Consider the following 15,486-nt stretch of genomic DNA (forward strand, 5'->3'; position numbering starts at 1 on the left):
GGTTAAGAAAATTTGATGTTTAAATTCGGTAATGGTGTTACTCAACAGCGCGTATAAGTCAGTTTATGTTTATTATAGATTAGAGTATGTAACACGTGGAATTAGGTAACATAAAATGACTGAATGTCTGTAGTTAGAGCCTTTGTCTGAAGTTTGCAAGGTACAGAAATGCTCCGATTAGGAATTGTGTGTTCATTGTGGGGAATTATTGTTTTACCGATATCACAGGAAAATCGCTTTAAAAGACTTCACTTGCTGGAAAAACAATGTATTCGCCATTATATCAAGAAAAATAACGTCGAATTTAGGTCCATTTTAAGCTTCATAAAGAACGTCGTTTTGAATATGTAACCCAATCTGGTTATATTTCTCTTTACCATAATGTCGAGAAACCCTTTTTGACGTTCGTGGCCTCACAGACACCATATAACTTCTCCCTATAAAACATTAACTAAACACATCTAATGGAAGAACTTAAAGCTTAACCACGGAACTATTAAACGGCGCCTAGCTCTCAGTTCCTAACGTTATATAATAGCGCGTTTTAATTAAAAATATTTTTCTTTGACAGTGCCCTAAAGCAATCCGAAATTATCTAGTTTCTTCGTCATTACCACTCGTTCTTGAACCTTTTTCGTGACCTTTAAAGTAACAAGAAATCTTAAATGTTCCAGTATCGGATAGAAAATCCATAAATAATCTTGATTCGTTTACTAAAAGTCCCAAGGGGTAAATGGTCGCCTTCTGCCGTTTGCGTACCTAAGGTCCTAAACAGAAACCGTGCGATTAATAAATTTTTAAAGTCCCCCACATTACATGCAGGAGCTGCTGGACACATGGATGATTCGAATAATGCGAGAGCCGGCGACCTTCATTGGGACTGGAAATTGCAGGATTAAGTAGGATCGTATTACGAAAATATAATCTGTAAATTTCGTTAATGGTGTTACTTAACAGTGCTTCTAGATTACAAGGCGTAACATATGGAATTAGGCAATAAAAAGACGCTCAATACATGAAACTCGGCGAGCCCTTTTCTAAAATTTACAGTTTGCAAAAATGCTCCAGTGAGCAATTAAATGCACGGTAGAAGGCTTCTTTTCTCTGCTTCGCAGCTAAAATCGCCTTAAAATAGTGTTTCTCGAAAGACCGGAAGCTTTCGCCATTATATCAAGAAAAATAGTATAACCTTAGTTTCACCGAAGTTTCAAAGAGGGCGTTACTTTAAAAAGTAAGCCGGTATTCAACTTGTTTAAAATTGAGTTCACCACAGTGTCGAGAGACCATTGTTTCCCATCTGTTCTTTATGGTATATTTACTGAACCCACGTAATGCGACAACTTAAAACTGAAGAATTGTTTTATCTAGCACCGGAGCTACAGTAGTGGTCAAAATTATAGCAACTTTTTAAAATTTCAAATAATTTAGACTTAACGGTCCAAATGCAAAATAGGTTTTGAAAATGTGATTCTACAATGACTGTTGATGATAGAAGTATATAACAATAAAACAATAATAATTTGTATACGAAAATAAAAAATATATTCATTTCGACCTGGACAAAAACATAGCAACTTTTCCAAAATAATTATAAAGAGCAATAACAAATTACAAAAAAATTGTTCAATAATTAATATTTTGCATAATGCCCTCGCTGCTGAATAACTTCTGCACATCTTCGTGGCATTGACTTCATTTAATTGTTGATGTAATTGTTATCAATACTCTTCCAGGCTTCTGAAAAATGCCTGAAATAAATCCTGTAAATTGGAATATGTGTTATTCCGAATTTTATTAACCACATATTCCCACAAATTTTCTATGGGATCGAGATCGGGAGATTGCGATGGCCAAGCAAGAACTCCTGTCCTTTCCCCTCTAAACCATTCTGAAACAAGTTTCGACTTATGTTTGGGGTCAGTATCTTGTTGGAAAATGCTTCTTAGTGGCATGGTTTCTTCAAGATATGGCTGTAAATGATTCCCGAGGATATCTCGGTACATGAACCGATCCGTGCGAGCTTCTATTTTGTGAAGCGGGCCCATACCAAAACCAGAGAAACAACCCCAAACCATAATCGAACCTCCTCCATGTTTTACGGTTGGTAAAACAAACTTTTTTTCCAACCTTGCGCCTTTGGGCCGTCTATCGTATGATGGGCCCTCACTTTTAAATAAGTTAAATTTGGACTCTTCGCTGGAAACTACCAGTTTCCACTGTCCAGATGTCCGGTGTTGGTGATTCTGCGCAAACTGAAGTCGGACTTTCACGTTCTTGTCAGACAGCAATGGTTTTTTCGCTGTTCGCCTACCAAATAATCCATTTTCCACTAATCTTCTTCTTATGGTCTTGGAACCGATACGAGCTAGGCCCGTTTCCTCTAAATGTGATTTTATGTGAGTGGATGATAGAAATGGATTTTTTCGACACTTTCGAATTTTCCATTTATCAGTTCTTTTTGTAGTTTTCCTTGTGCGTCCTGAATTTTTTGCAGCTGCTTCACTTCCTGTTTTTCTGAATTTGTAAATAATTCGAGATACAATTGACTTATGCACGCCCAAACTCTTTACAATTTCGCTTTGCCGTTCGCCACTTTTGTACCGCTCGATGATAATTTTCCTGTTCTCTAATGAGATTGTTTTACCTCGACCCGTAACGAAAATCGTCGATTTAATTTAGAACATAAAACGTTTTTAAACGCACAAGTTTGTTAATCAAGTGAAATTTTAAAATTCCAAGAGTTGCTGTATTTTTGTCCGGTATTGAAAAAATATGTTTCTCATAGGATATTTTGATATTTTATTGGGATGCATTTTAAACATCAACTGTTGTGGAAGATAAATAATATAAAAACGTATATTGGGTTTAGCCGAATAGATACATTTCATTTAAAAATTTTTAAAGTTGCTATAATTACGACTACTACTGTATACATAGATATGTGTTACCTCAATTCCTTATCGCTACACAATAACGTTTTAATTAAAAACTTTCCAACTGCGGACTATGACTGCTAGAACATATACATTACCACCTCTCCTAACTTCTCTAACACGCTCCAGTCTTTCATGGAAACTTGACAATACATTGTAGGTAAATGCTGCACGGCCAAATCACCACTGCAAGAGTTATAACTGGACTTATTTTCTGACCAGTCACGAATCCTAATTTCGGGCCCAAAAAGGAGTATTTTAAGCTTTGCCTTTCCTTAACTTGCTCGGTTTGAACCCTCCTTACACACATTATCAAACTAAGCCTGCTGGAAGTTTTTGGTTCCCGATAATAGCCGAGTTATGAGCTTTTAAAAGTGAAATAAAATATTTGTATATGCCGAGTTTTCCGGAAAACTCTGCAACTTGGGTCGCGCCATCCCATGGTTTAGAGGTCTTACAAGCTGAAAAATAAAAAATAAATAAATATATATATAAAAAAAAAATAAAATTTCCACGATTTTCAAGAGGGACGAATCACACTAATTATCAAGGCAAAATCAATTATTTCCTGGCCTAGGATGTTTCCCCTGAAAATGGCATTATTTTCGAGGAATTTTCTGCAAACTGCGTACTTAACTGCCAATATCCTGAAAACGGCTAGAGCAAGCGGTGAGATCGAATCTCAAACTAAAGAAAGGAGGAAAATTCGACAACCTGTCCTGTAATAGGCCAATGCGAAACTTGCACTGTTCAGACATAGAGCCGCGTGTATTAGCGCTTTATCAAATACATAAATTTTCATTGATTTTGTGCCCTAAAGCCACTCGGTATTGTTCCGTTCCTTCGGTGTACGCGCGGTTTTCATCCAGAACGTTCTTTCGTTCTTCCAGACATTCAAAACGGCAACAAATCACCCGATATATGGATGTAACTCAGATTAAAATAACAGAATAAAACCTAGGATTACAAACTCATATATTTAAATGATAAATGGGGCCCCATTTCATTAGGGATACCTACCGCAAAAGTTTCGAAATTTGTTCGTCCCGTATGCCCGGACACAAATACAGGTCTCCCGATCGGATTAATAAAATAGTGAAACGGATTAGGAACTTAGATTGCAGATGGTCGTTTCACGACTCTGCTGGAAATGGAATTAAATCTATTTTTGTGAATAGAATTCTAAATGGATAAATTCGCTCGAGGGTAATTGAAGATGCATTTTTGTGATTGGCTGATCGCACGGATCATTCTCCTGGAACTTGGCTTAGCAATAAACCCCTTCACAATACCTCTTTAATCTCGAAATCTCCATAATGACCGTTTCGAGCTTCTCGGGCAACATTACCAAACCAGTTTGCGTGTTTTCCTATACTTGGCCAGTATTTTACAAGAACTCTAAACATTAATTTAATTGATTCGGACTAAAACAAATTGCAATTAGGTTATTTCGCGTATAAACCAAACCTAACCAGCATGCAATTTGGCATTTATTACCTTTGTTTGGCGTGGAACAACCGCGTTTCTATACAAAATTAGTTTGTTAAAATAAAATCATGAGTTATATCCCAATTAAATTCTATGCAAATTGAACGGCCAATGTAGTTAATCAACAACTTAGATATTTTTTTTAACAATATCAGAAGATTCTCTATTCAAGGAGATCAAAGCCAATGATTACGAAGCGCTTAGCAACCGCATTAAGGCCTCGCTTAATCGTTTTTACTTTCTCTATCCTCGCATACTTTTAACCTACCCTTTTACGAGTTTATTTAGGCTCTAGAGAATTCTAATTTTCGCTTTATTTCTCTCTCAAACTAGAGCTAATCCTGTTACCTTAGAAACACAATTAGGCGACCAGCACCAACAAAGTTTCTCTAATTAACTATGTACACTCTCGTGGTTGCACGAAAGGTCTCAGGATATAGTTAATTGCATCAGAGTACTTTTTGTTTATAGGGCCGGATCAAAGTAGTTCCAGCCCTAGGGAAAATGTTGCGTGAAAGACTCGAGTTTCTGGTTTTGTGTTCGTCTAGTTTAATTAGACGAGATTTCTTCCTGAAACTCTCAGTAAATTCAATTTGCAGTATATTTAAACTGGAGCTACCAAATGATCAATGTGAGACAGCTCCAGTAGGAAGGTTTTCCATGCAACATCCTGTATATTATTGAGTACCTTTCCTATATAGCTGGATGTATCAGCTGATGGAACGCGCTCTAAAGAACATGAGATAATTACTTTCACCTTATTTGGGACGTTAAAACCTCACTTTTTCATAGCGATTTTTTTTTTTAATCAGTTAATTATAAGCGTTAATTTGCCTGGCAAAAAATAACGTCCTAAAAATTATTAATCGAAAATTTCTAAAATTTTTTGAGAATTTCGTCTCAACTCGGAACGCCGAGCTGTTTGCCTTGATGTGACGGTACACATACGGAATTGTGCAATCTTTTTTGATTTATGATATGCCTGTAGCAAGTGCACAAATAGGTCCCTTTGGCGCCTATTTGTGCAACATTGAAACTGCTCAAAATGGAGCTCTAAAGAAAGATGAAAATCCTTGTATTCATCCCTCTTAGGTTTTCAGCAATATAGTAATTAGAGAGCATTCTTAATGCTTTATAAAAGACATTTCTGGCATGATCTCTTTTAATTCCTTAAACCCTAGTAACAAGGCAAGCTAGAAACGTTACCAGATTCTACGTTGGTTACATTATACTTAAAGCACCTAGTGGAAATCATTGTAGACCTAGCCATCGTCTGCTCTTCAAAAAACCAAATTGCCAGAAATATAACTGTACAACTCGAGGGGATAACACCCATTCTGTACTGGAAGCGGCTGTCCTCCATTAAGATTTACTAATTGGACAGAAGCCATCGATTCCATCAAATTATCTATCCAACTACACTCTAATTTTATGTACAGAAGACGAGGTTCCATAGTGTGGCCATAAAGAGAACTAGATCTGGCATCTCTCGACTTCTTCCTTTGGGACCTTTTGAAATTTATGATTTCCAGGATATGTCCTTATAAGTATTGATCATCTGAAAATTATAATAACACTGGAATATAACCGCATACGCTTGGGAGTTTGTTGTGGAGTTCGACAAGAATTCGAAACTAGATTTTACTACACTTTCACCAATAACGAGACACGTTAAACACACGTTCGAATGTTTCTTGATTCATCAAACACTTTGTATATTATTAATCATTAAAGAGCTAGAAATTACGAGGACAAATAATTACAGTTATCGCCCCCGGGCAACGTGAACGAAATGTGGAAGTTATTGGAAAACTCTCGGCCCACATCGCTCTAAAAATTATGTCAACCTCGATTTCAAATTTGTGTTTCCTCAACTTGACTTTTATCTACTTTGATAGATCCCCATAAAAGTGAAAATACATTAAATGGCCTGAATTAAACTTTACTTATCTTTACATCCATTTGTCCCGATTCGAGCTTAAGAGTGCATTACTTTCAGTTCAAGCACGTTAATGTCCCGCACAATGTAGATTTCATGTTGCAAGTGGGTTTGGGAATATGAAATCTGGGTTAAGTACCGAAGGTGTTTAATACTTCCATTAGGGGATGCGTTATGGGAACCAAATGGAATCTCACTTTGGCATTTTTGCTAGCAAAACTTTCGCCCATTTGCGTGCGTTTCAGCCATTAACATTACTAGATTACTTGACCGAAATACGCTAAATTGTGTAGCAAAAAAGTGAGTTTGTTTAAAGGTAATCCAATTAAGGAAGCGAAGGGCTGCTTTGAATTGCAAAGGGGCAACTGAATAATTTACGACACGAAAGGTTAGAAAAAAAGTAACTTTCAGTTCCGAGGAACGGGGCTGAGTTAACCTAGAAACATGACGGTTCAATTTATTCTCCCTGTTGTTTCTTTTTCGGTAAAAAAGCTATTTTATAACGAGGAATAACATTGCTGAAGACGGTAAAAGGGAAAATAAACTCGCAAAGAAATATTTTTGTATGGTGATGTTCTCGTGTAAAATGGTCTCTTCTAAGAAAGCAATCTCTCCTCCGACCTTATCAAAATCTACGGCCCTGATCTACCTTTTAATTCGGGGCAAAGCAGTTCCGCTTCCGGGACGGAAATAACAAGATTTTAAAAAACAAAGTGTCTGACTTGCAATTTCCTTACCTCCATTACATTATCTTTGCGCATTATTTCCTGTCATTATCCCTGAAACGGCTGGTCATGTTGAGGACAAATGGTGCGGCGACATTGCTGAAACAAAAGGGTCCTGTTAGTGTGGAAATGGTACCTTTACATCACGGCTTATTGTTCAATTAAGGGCGATTTTCCAAAGGGGATACGAGTTTAATTAAATATTTGTTGAATACAGAATATCAGGGGCCTATTGTTCCGATCACAAAAAGCAGCGTGTTTTTAACGGGACATTCTTAAAAATGTTATTTAAAGTTTATGTGAATTTGGTTGCCTATGGGTTTATGAAAAAATTCGAATAAGAGACATCGTACTTTGTGTAAAGCGTTTTCCTTTCGCATGTGGCTCCAATTACGATTGACAAATGTCGAATTCACATATTCTGGTGCGCGCTCAGTGGGGCAATATAGCCGACTTTTCGACTATCCTTGTTTTATTGTGACGTTTGGTAATTAGTTAGACAGAGCGGTTCTGCCGGCCACGCTGCCGCCGTGGCGCGCGTGCCCGGATTGGCCTTCTGTCAATCCTAGCCAGAACTGCACGCAAAAAGAAAACGCCCCTAAAATGTGATAGCTTTAACCGCTTTATGTTTTATATAAACTATGAAATATCCCGGTTCGGAGCGACATCAGTGGCGCACCGGCTTAAATTTCAGCCGGAGGGCACGCGCGAATGAAAGGTTATTTGGAAATTTATGCTCTCCGTACAGGGCGATTCATTAACAATGGGACGACAGAAAGCTAGGGATACTGCACGTCAAATGATTACGGTTGGAGAAAATATGTCTTGTCTGAAAGTTGATTATTTCCGATATATAAAGGGTATTGAAAGTTAAATTTTCGTTAATTTTTTTGCGATTATTCTTAAAATGTCTACAAACATATGTAAGTATGACATATCTACACGCAAAGTTATAGACTTGAAAATCTCTAAACCTATGTTTTTAACGTTTTTAGAGAATAAAAATGCACTGGGTTTGTTTCGCTTTCAATTTCTCGTATTATCAAATTTGAACATAATGTTCGTTAAATAGTACACAAGTAAAGAAAAAACGATTCCTCTTTTAGATGTTGAATCGAATTTCGCGTTAAACACACAGGTTAAAAATTATTAACTGTAAAATGTAACTTATTAGCTGTAAGGTTCTGTAAAATTGACCGTAAATGGCGTCTTCCATTGGCAACGCAGAAATTGCAGAACTTATCTTAACCTTCACCTAAAAACCAATAACTTTACAAATTTCCAAGTGTCTAACTTAGATATTTTCCGAATAATGGCAAAAATGAGTTAAAATTTCAACTTTCAATATCCTGTATATCCGAAACTTTCAGCTTTCGTCTAAGACATACTTTCTCCAACAGTCGCCATTTTACGTGTAGTATCCAACTTTCCGTCGCTTCATTATTATTGGGTCATCCTGTATATCGCGATCGCTTTAAGTCTGGACTAAAAACCGAAAAACATTCAGCCTAATTTGGATAAAATCAGTGACGTAGTGGGTCTACGGTTTCAAACTCGAAAGATGATGTAAAGGTCCCTGGTGCCTTTTAAAAGAGCTTATATACGTTAACGGTTTTGCATTTTAGCATAGGTCTAAGGTTCTTCTAAAAACTAAAAAAAATTGCGGCTAATTGGAATGTAGTCAGTGGCGTAGCGGCTACCGTTTCGGACATGTCCTAAGAGGGGCGACTTAAGTGTGTTTGCGAAGGCTTTTTAAAATTTCCACCATTAAAAAAATTACTTGCACCAGTGATTTTATATATTAAAATAGGTGTAAAACGTGATCTATAAATTAGAAAATATTCGGATGGATTGCACTAGTACCAGTGGCGCGGTGGTTATTTTTTGACACTCGGCGGTTAATTTGATATTTAATTCAAGATATAAAAATGGTTGTCCACACCAATGATGTTATATGTGAGAATAGCTCTATTACTGTCGATACATTGGAGAAACTCAGCCGATAGTGGAAAGTCAATGACGGAGTAGGTAAGGTTTCTAACTCGAGGAGGCAAGTTTCCATTATTCACAGGGAATTTTTAAAAATATTTCTGTTATTTGAAAAAACTCGTCCACGCCAACGATTTTATCTGCTCCAACAGGTCTAAGAGTAATCTATAAACAGGAAAAAATTCAACCTAGTTGGAGCGCACTAATGAATTAGCTAGCGCTTGAGATCCAAGAAAGGTGTATTTTATTCATAGAAAATATCGTAGGAAATTTCTACCGTCTAAAAAGAGATACCCACGTCAATGAGCTTGTGCAGTGAAATAGCACTAAATATTTTCTACAAACCGAATGGAAAATCTGCCTATTTGAAATTCATTGGAGCACCGTGGATACGAAAATCAGTGGCGTACTGCCTCTAAACATTGCCTTATCATCCAAACCGAAATAACACTTCTTCCACCCCTTTTTCTGATGATGTTCAACGTTTTACTACACTGCCGATCCTGCATGCAGATTGTCCGGGTTTGAGGGTGTCTCTCAAACATTTACGTGCCTCATTCAAGAACTCGGGCTGTTTAATATGCGCAACACATAGGAGTACAAAGAATACCTCATCACATCAACTTAGTCGGGAAAGTAGTTCCTTATCAGAACGTCTTTGTCGCGAAAGTTCGCATTTTCACGCATAAAATCATTTAAAACATGTAAAAGCAAAATTGTAGCATGGGGCCTTCAGGGTATTTTAGAACAAACATGAGTTGCGCCGACGAGTAACTTTTGAAGCTCATCCCCATGACGATGAATCATGTCACGCGTAATTGGCTTGAGCGCAAAAATGCTGAGCGCTCAGTGCTCAATTTAGTGCGTAGAACTTTACTCATCAGACGATCAATAATCAATGTAAAACTAGACGTGGAACAGCAATAATCGCCCTGTCTTTCCCTCATTTTTGGCCAGGAAACTCCATTACAGATAGTGAATTAAATGATTTTCTTTGCATAACAAACTTTTGTTCTCGCAGGAAGTTCCGGTAACAAATGATCCCTTTTGACGTGTCTATCTATCTGCGTTTCGCATTAATCTTACCGTTATAATTCTTACGTTAGCGATAATTTAATAACGAATCTCAGAACAGAGGAAATTGCAAAAAGCCATGTTAAATTCAAATCCTCGTTGGCAAACCTAACTAGATTCCTATAGTTACTTTCCTGAAAGTTCTCGAAGCCAAACTTCCTCAAGTTTGCAAGCTTCAAAGTTGATGAATTGGGAGGCTGATTGATCGCCTGTTTCTTGTTGAGCCAGGTAAAACTTGCAACAATATTGTTCCCCCCTAAAAAAATATTTGGAATCTGTGAGAGCTGTGCGGCATTCAGTAATGAAACGGGGAGCAATCAATAATCCAAAATGGACGGCTGTTGAATGAAAATATACACACAATGTAGCTACAGCTACAGCTACATGGAAGTTAGAATTAATCCCCAGAGAAATCAGCTATGTTGTTTATGCATGGCTGGAATGCGTTTTGGTATACTATAGGTTTTTAATCATTTTGACTAAAAAACTTCGTCTGTTTAATGGCAAAGCGCCACCATCTACGAGAAAATACGTTTGATAAATCGTGTTTACTCAGAGATTTCCTCCGTCTTGTATGCCTAAAAGCGAAACGCTGCTCTCTCGAGATAATCAAAATTGCTCTCGACGACAACAATGACGTCGCGACGCCCGCGCAAGAAATTTACTTCACCGACACAACGTCGGTTGATATTTTTCCATTTCCATGTGCACCCTTTGCCCGCAGACTAAATATTTCCAGCGTCCAAAATAATTGCTCGATTGAGTGTCCTCGATGAATACTGTAGTCAATCAGGAGAATTTCTGTCAGGCAATTTTCTCTAATGGAAAACTTTTAAGTGTGTTTTCTTGGATACTTCTGGGAGTCTAAATTTGATTATAAAGGTATCCGGATAAAGTGGTTTTAAGTAGGAAAAAATGTAACGCTGCCCATCTCTGACACTCCGCCACTGTGCATAAATCCCATTGGCTCCGAAGTAAAAAGGAGCACTTTCGTGTCTTTGACACATGTAACGGGACATGCTTACGTGGTTGACACACTCGGTAGGGCATTGGCGTATCTTTCATATATTGCATAATTCGACGACATGCAACATTAAAAGATTTTCAGGGCTGGAACAGGGTGCAGGGCCTAAAAGAAACCTGTAGGCTGACAATTTCACGTTCTGCTAAGCCATTTAGACCCTTTCGCAAAGATATGGATTGTTTAATCTTGCCCTGGAAACCTGGATTCTCATTACAATTAATTTATATCCCTCACAACTCCCGATGTTATCTTTGTTCCGCAACTACGTAATACGCACGTTTGGGGTGGCATTGAAATTAGTCTGAGGATTTAGGCAGGGACGTGTACGCTCGAAAAAGGTGAAATTTACCTTTATAACGAGAAATTCAATGTGGCATCGGTTTTATAATGGGAAGTCCATTGTCCGGAACTAAAGCGCTATCTCTAGCTATAAATTTCCCGACGCATTCATTACACCCGTACTCGGGTTTTCATTGTAAACACAACTTAAAACCATTACAGTTTCAAATTTAGGCGAAACAAGGGCAAATTAAATTCTCCACCGCAACAATTTTATAATTTATGTAGAGGCCATGCGTCATGGGGGAGTCTGAAAATACGGAAACTTTCCCGAAAGTTGGGAATTTAGTCGCGGACAACAGGTGGTAAATGACTTTGTTCAAATATCTGTACTCCACTGACATTTTAAGGGTCGTTTACCAACATTGCTGAATGAAGTTTATTGCATAATTTCTCTTCTCAATCTACATGATACGACCCTGGCTCAGTGGCGACTCTAAACGTTAAGTGGGTGTTGGTGCAAAACAAACGAATATAAAGTTCCGCATATATTATATTACATTATATTTAGTTTGAACTATGTCGGTGTGTTCGCACCTAAGGCCCCTGGACGCGCCAGTGTCCGGTTACGTCATGTCCTCCGTCCATTTTACTGAGCTACGATAATTTGGTGAATGCGCCAGATCGCATCTTTGATGAGGTTTAAATATGGTAAAAGCACATTGAAATTTCTTTGTAAATTCAATTATTGAGGAAAAATTTTATGCTTTTATAAATAAACTGCGTCGTTAGTTTTATTTATACAATTACAGAGTTGCATGGCATGGGGCATTAAACGGGTAAAATACAATGAAACAATTTTTTTCACTAGCGAAAATTTTCGAAAATGCGACTGCCTCTGCAGACAAGTTGCAGTATTGAATTTGTATTATCATAATTTTTTTGGAGAATTTTAAGTCCTATATCGAGTGTCCGGGCAAACCCTAGTCATAAGACATTAACATGGGAAATCGGGTTTTAATTTTTTGTGCCTACACGGATCATCCAGCTGAAAAACTTTTACATGGAGGTCATGATACTCGAGACGGGCCATCATTCCGCAATTTTTGCAATCTTCTAATTGGAGCCGTTTTGGCTCAAAACGCCTCCAAATAAAAAAAAATTAAATATCGCGCGTTTTTCTTTGTTTAATTTGAATGAAAGCTTAAATTAAAAAAAAAAGGGAAAAATTAAACAGTTCTAAATAAAACATAAAAAAAATTGCGGTATAATGGCCGTTCGTGAGTATTATGACCTGAATGTAAAAGTTTTTCAATCCGTGGAAGCGCAAAAAACTAAAATGCATTTCCGACGTTAATCCCCTATGTCCAGTGTTTGCCTGGACACTCGGAATATTAAGGAGGTAACCTGGATTATTAACGCCAACAAACGCCTTATGCTTTGTATATTAAATGCCCCTCAGAGAGTGAAATTTGCAAGTTTATATGACAAATATCAGAGTCGTGGTAGAAAGGGAAACCGCTGGTGCCTTCTAGCATAGACTTTCATAATTCGAAAGATATAACAAAACAGAAACTAGCTACGCCAATGATATTTGCATATTTCGTGTATTAGTTAAAATTGATAAAGCAATGAAATTTGGAGATTAATATGATAGCTATCAGGACCGTACCAGAAGGCGAAAATAATGGCAAATCTAGCAGAAAATATTTTTATATGTAGAAACAAAAAAAGTCCTGCATACCCCTAGAAGATAGCTACGTCAGTGAACTCGTCATATTTAATACATTAGACTCGCTTCCCAAAGTTATGAATTTTTTACCTTTGTATGAGAAATACTAGGGTCGTAGCAGAAGAAGTAAAATATCGGTATATTGTAACAGAAAACCCCAACAAACCCAGTGCCAATGTTTCTTCCTCAATTTAAAACAGAGTTGTGGTATGTGAAAGCGGGAAGGACTTAAATGCAAAAATTTTCATTGAAAATTCATGCGAGGTACGGCACTGATTTTGTACAAGCGACAATCTAAGTTCTTTTTACGGGCATAACATTAAATTTTTTTTTAGATGAAAGACAATCAGGCGTGTAACTTTGTACATGTGCGAATACATTTTGAGTTTTTAAGGCAAAAAAATAACGAAGCGTTGAAATTCGCACCTTCAGGAGAAAAACTTTAACTTATACACACGTAACCTAAACGTGCCACGCCGCTGAGTGTTTTGCAAAAGAGTTTTAACTTTAGAGTTCCGCATATTGACATACGGCCCTGTGAGAAAAAGTCGAAGTTCCTTTGAAATTAAAGTAGAATTTTTAATATGGAACCGGTGGAAAAATTAAAAATTAAAATATTCAATTAATATCGTAACAGCTTCGAAAACTGTCGACGCCAGCGGCTTTCACACGTATTTAAAACTCAAAGTGGCCTTTGTGAAATAGCAAAACTTCCAAATTTTTTTATTCAAATGCAGTGATACCGAAGTGGAATTTTAAAAGATTTTTTAAAGAACAATATACCGAAGAGCATCATCACCCTCCTGTATAAGGGTTGACATCGCATTTTAAAGCGCGAAGTCGTGGGCATAGTTATTAATTTTTTTCACAATTTGAAGAAATTGAATTATTCCTTTCAAAGTCAGCACAATACGCCCTTATTCGATAAATCCCGAGATCGACATTTAAATTCTGGAACATTTTTTTCAATTAAGTTGAGCATAATGAAAAGGTTTGCACCGCATTGTTCAACTTCCACCATGACCGTACCTATTGCTTAAAAATTATTAGATAAAAAAAAAATCTTTGTCATTACTTTGCAAACCGTGATAACACACCCTTGTCACATGACTTCATTGATATTAATGTTATTCTGGAACGTTCGTTTATTGTGTTGCACATAATTGCAAGTTTATATATAATAGCATTTTTTAGTATGAGACCATAGACGTACAGCCAGTTTAAATGCCATAAATTATTTATCACATTTCAAAAAGTGCATCACTAGTTTGAGAACAATCATAGTACGCTTCGGTCAAATAATACCATAGTTTGGTATTGATATTAAGTTTGCCTTTCCTGACCATAGTGATCGTGGGGAAGTTCTGACAGTGTTGAGTTTGAGTACAGAGCGAGATAGAGTATAAGCCATGATTAGAAGGAAATTTTTGGTTCGTTTTCAAATCAGTGACGCAGATTACCTATAAAAACATTTTAATTTATGTTTACCCGAGTTCTCCGAACCCCATTTAATGCGGCCCTGTATTAAACCAGAGTATTAAGACATTTTCATTTGTTGGCAAATTCACGTTCGCCATAACGTCAAGACTTTGTTTACTGCTTCCGCACTACTCTTTTTTTTTATTAACGTCATTTAATATACACTTTTCTCTTTCCTCAATAAATATAACTTCTGTTGTGTTATACAGGGTGTTAAAACAAGAGTTAAAAATATTTAAAGAAGTAATAATATGACCCAGCACAAACACGAAAGTCCTAGTGAACGTGGGCTCGCAAAGCAACTGTTTCCGAAATATGAAAAGCTGTTCTTTTTTTTAATATTAATTTGCAATTCTTCAGTACTCATTTATTATGTATAAATAAATAAAAAAGCTTCAAGCGAAAACAAAAAATAAAGTGATATAAGACGTTCAAAATGCTCTCCTTTCGTCGTCAAGCAGGCACGATATCTTTGCCTGAAGGATATTCGGACCCGTTCTAAAACGATTTAAGCGGGATATTTTGTACTTTGGATTAAATATAATAAAACTTTTAATTAATTATCAGTTCTATTACTTATTCCTGATTGAAAACCATTCAGTTCTATGCATAAGTTTCTTACTCATGGATTTTGCGTGTTAGGCATGATCGGATAGCTTTGAGGACCGAACTCTAGAACGTTTGGTACCATTGAAAATGCTTTCCGACGATATGTCGCAACCATGCTATTTAAAAACATGATCTGAAGGGTTGGGATGCATTTGGCAGAGGGTAGGGAGTTCATCATCCCTTCATGCATCTTTCCCCATCACACTATGGTAGAC

At 37.0% G+C, this 15,486-nt stretch overlaps 1 protein-coding gene across 4 annotated transcripts in view; it reads right to left on the reverse strand.

Annotated features, from left to right (window-relative positions):
- Window positions 1–15,486, reverse strand: part of Sol1 — a 161,017-nt gene that overhangs the window by 95,430 nt on the left and 50,101 nt on the right. For all 4 annotated transcript variants that reach the window (XM_066300473.1, XM_066300472.1, XM_066300475.1 and 1 more), the window contains one exon: window positions 7,098–7,184. In XM_066300473.1, coding sequence (XP_066156570.1) covers window positions 7,098–7,121 — 24 coding nt within the window. In that variant the 5' untranslated portion in view covers window positions 7,122–7,184. The remainder of the gene's footprint in view (window positions 1–7,097; window positions 7,185–15,486) is intronic.

The sequence above is a fragment of the Euwallacea fornicatus genome, chromosome 36 (genome assembly GCF_040115645.1).
Source record: "Euwallacea fornicatus isolate EFF26 chromosome 36, ASM4011564v1, whole genome shotgun sequence".
Lineage (NCBI taxonomy): Eukaryota > Metazoa > Arthropoda > Insecta > Coleoptera > Curculionidae > Euwallacea > Euwallacea fornicatus.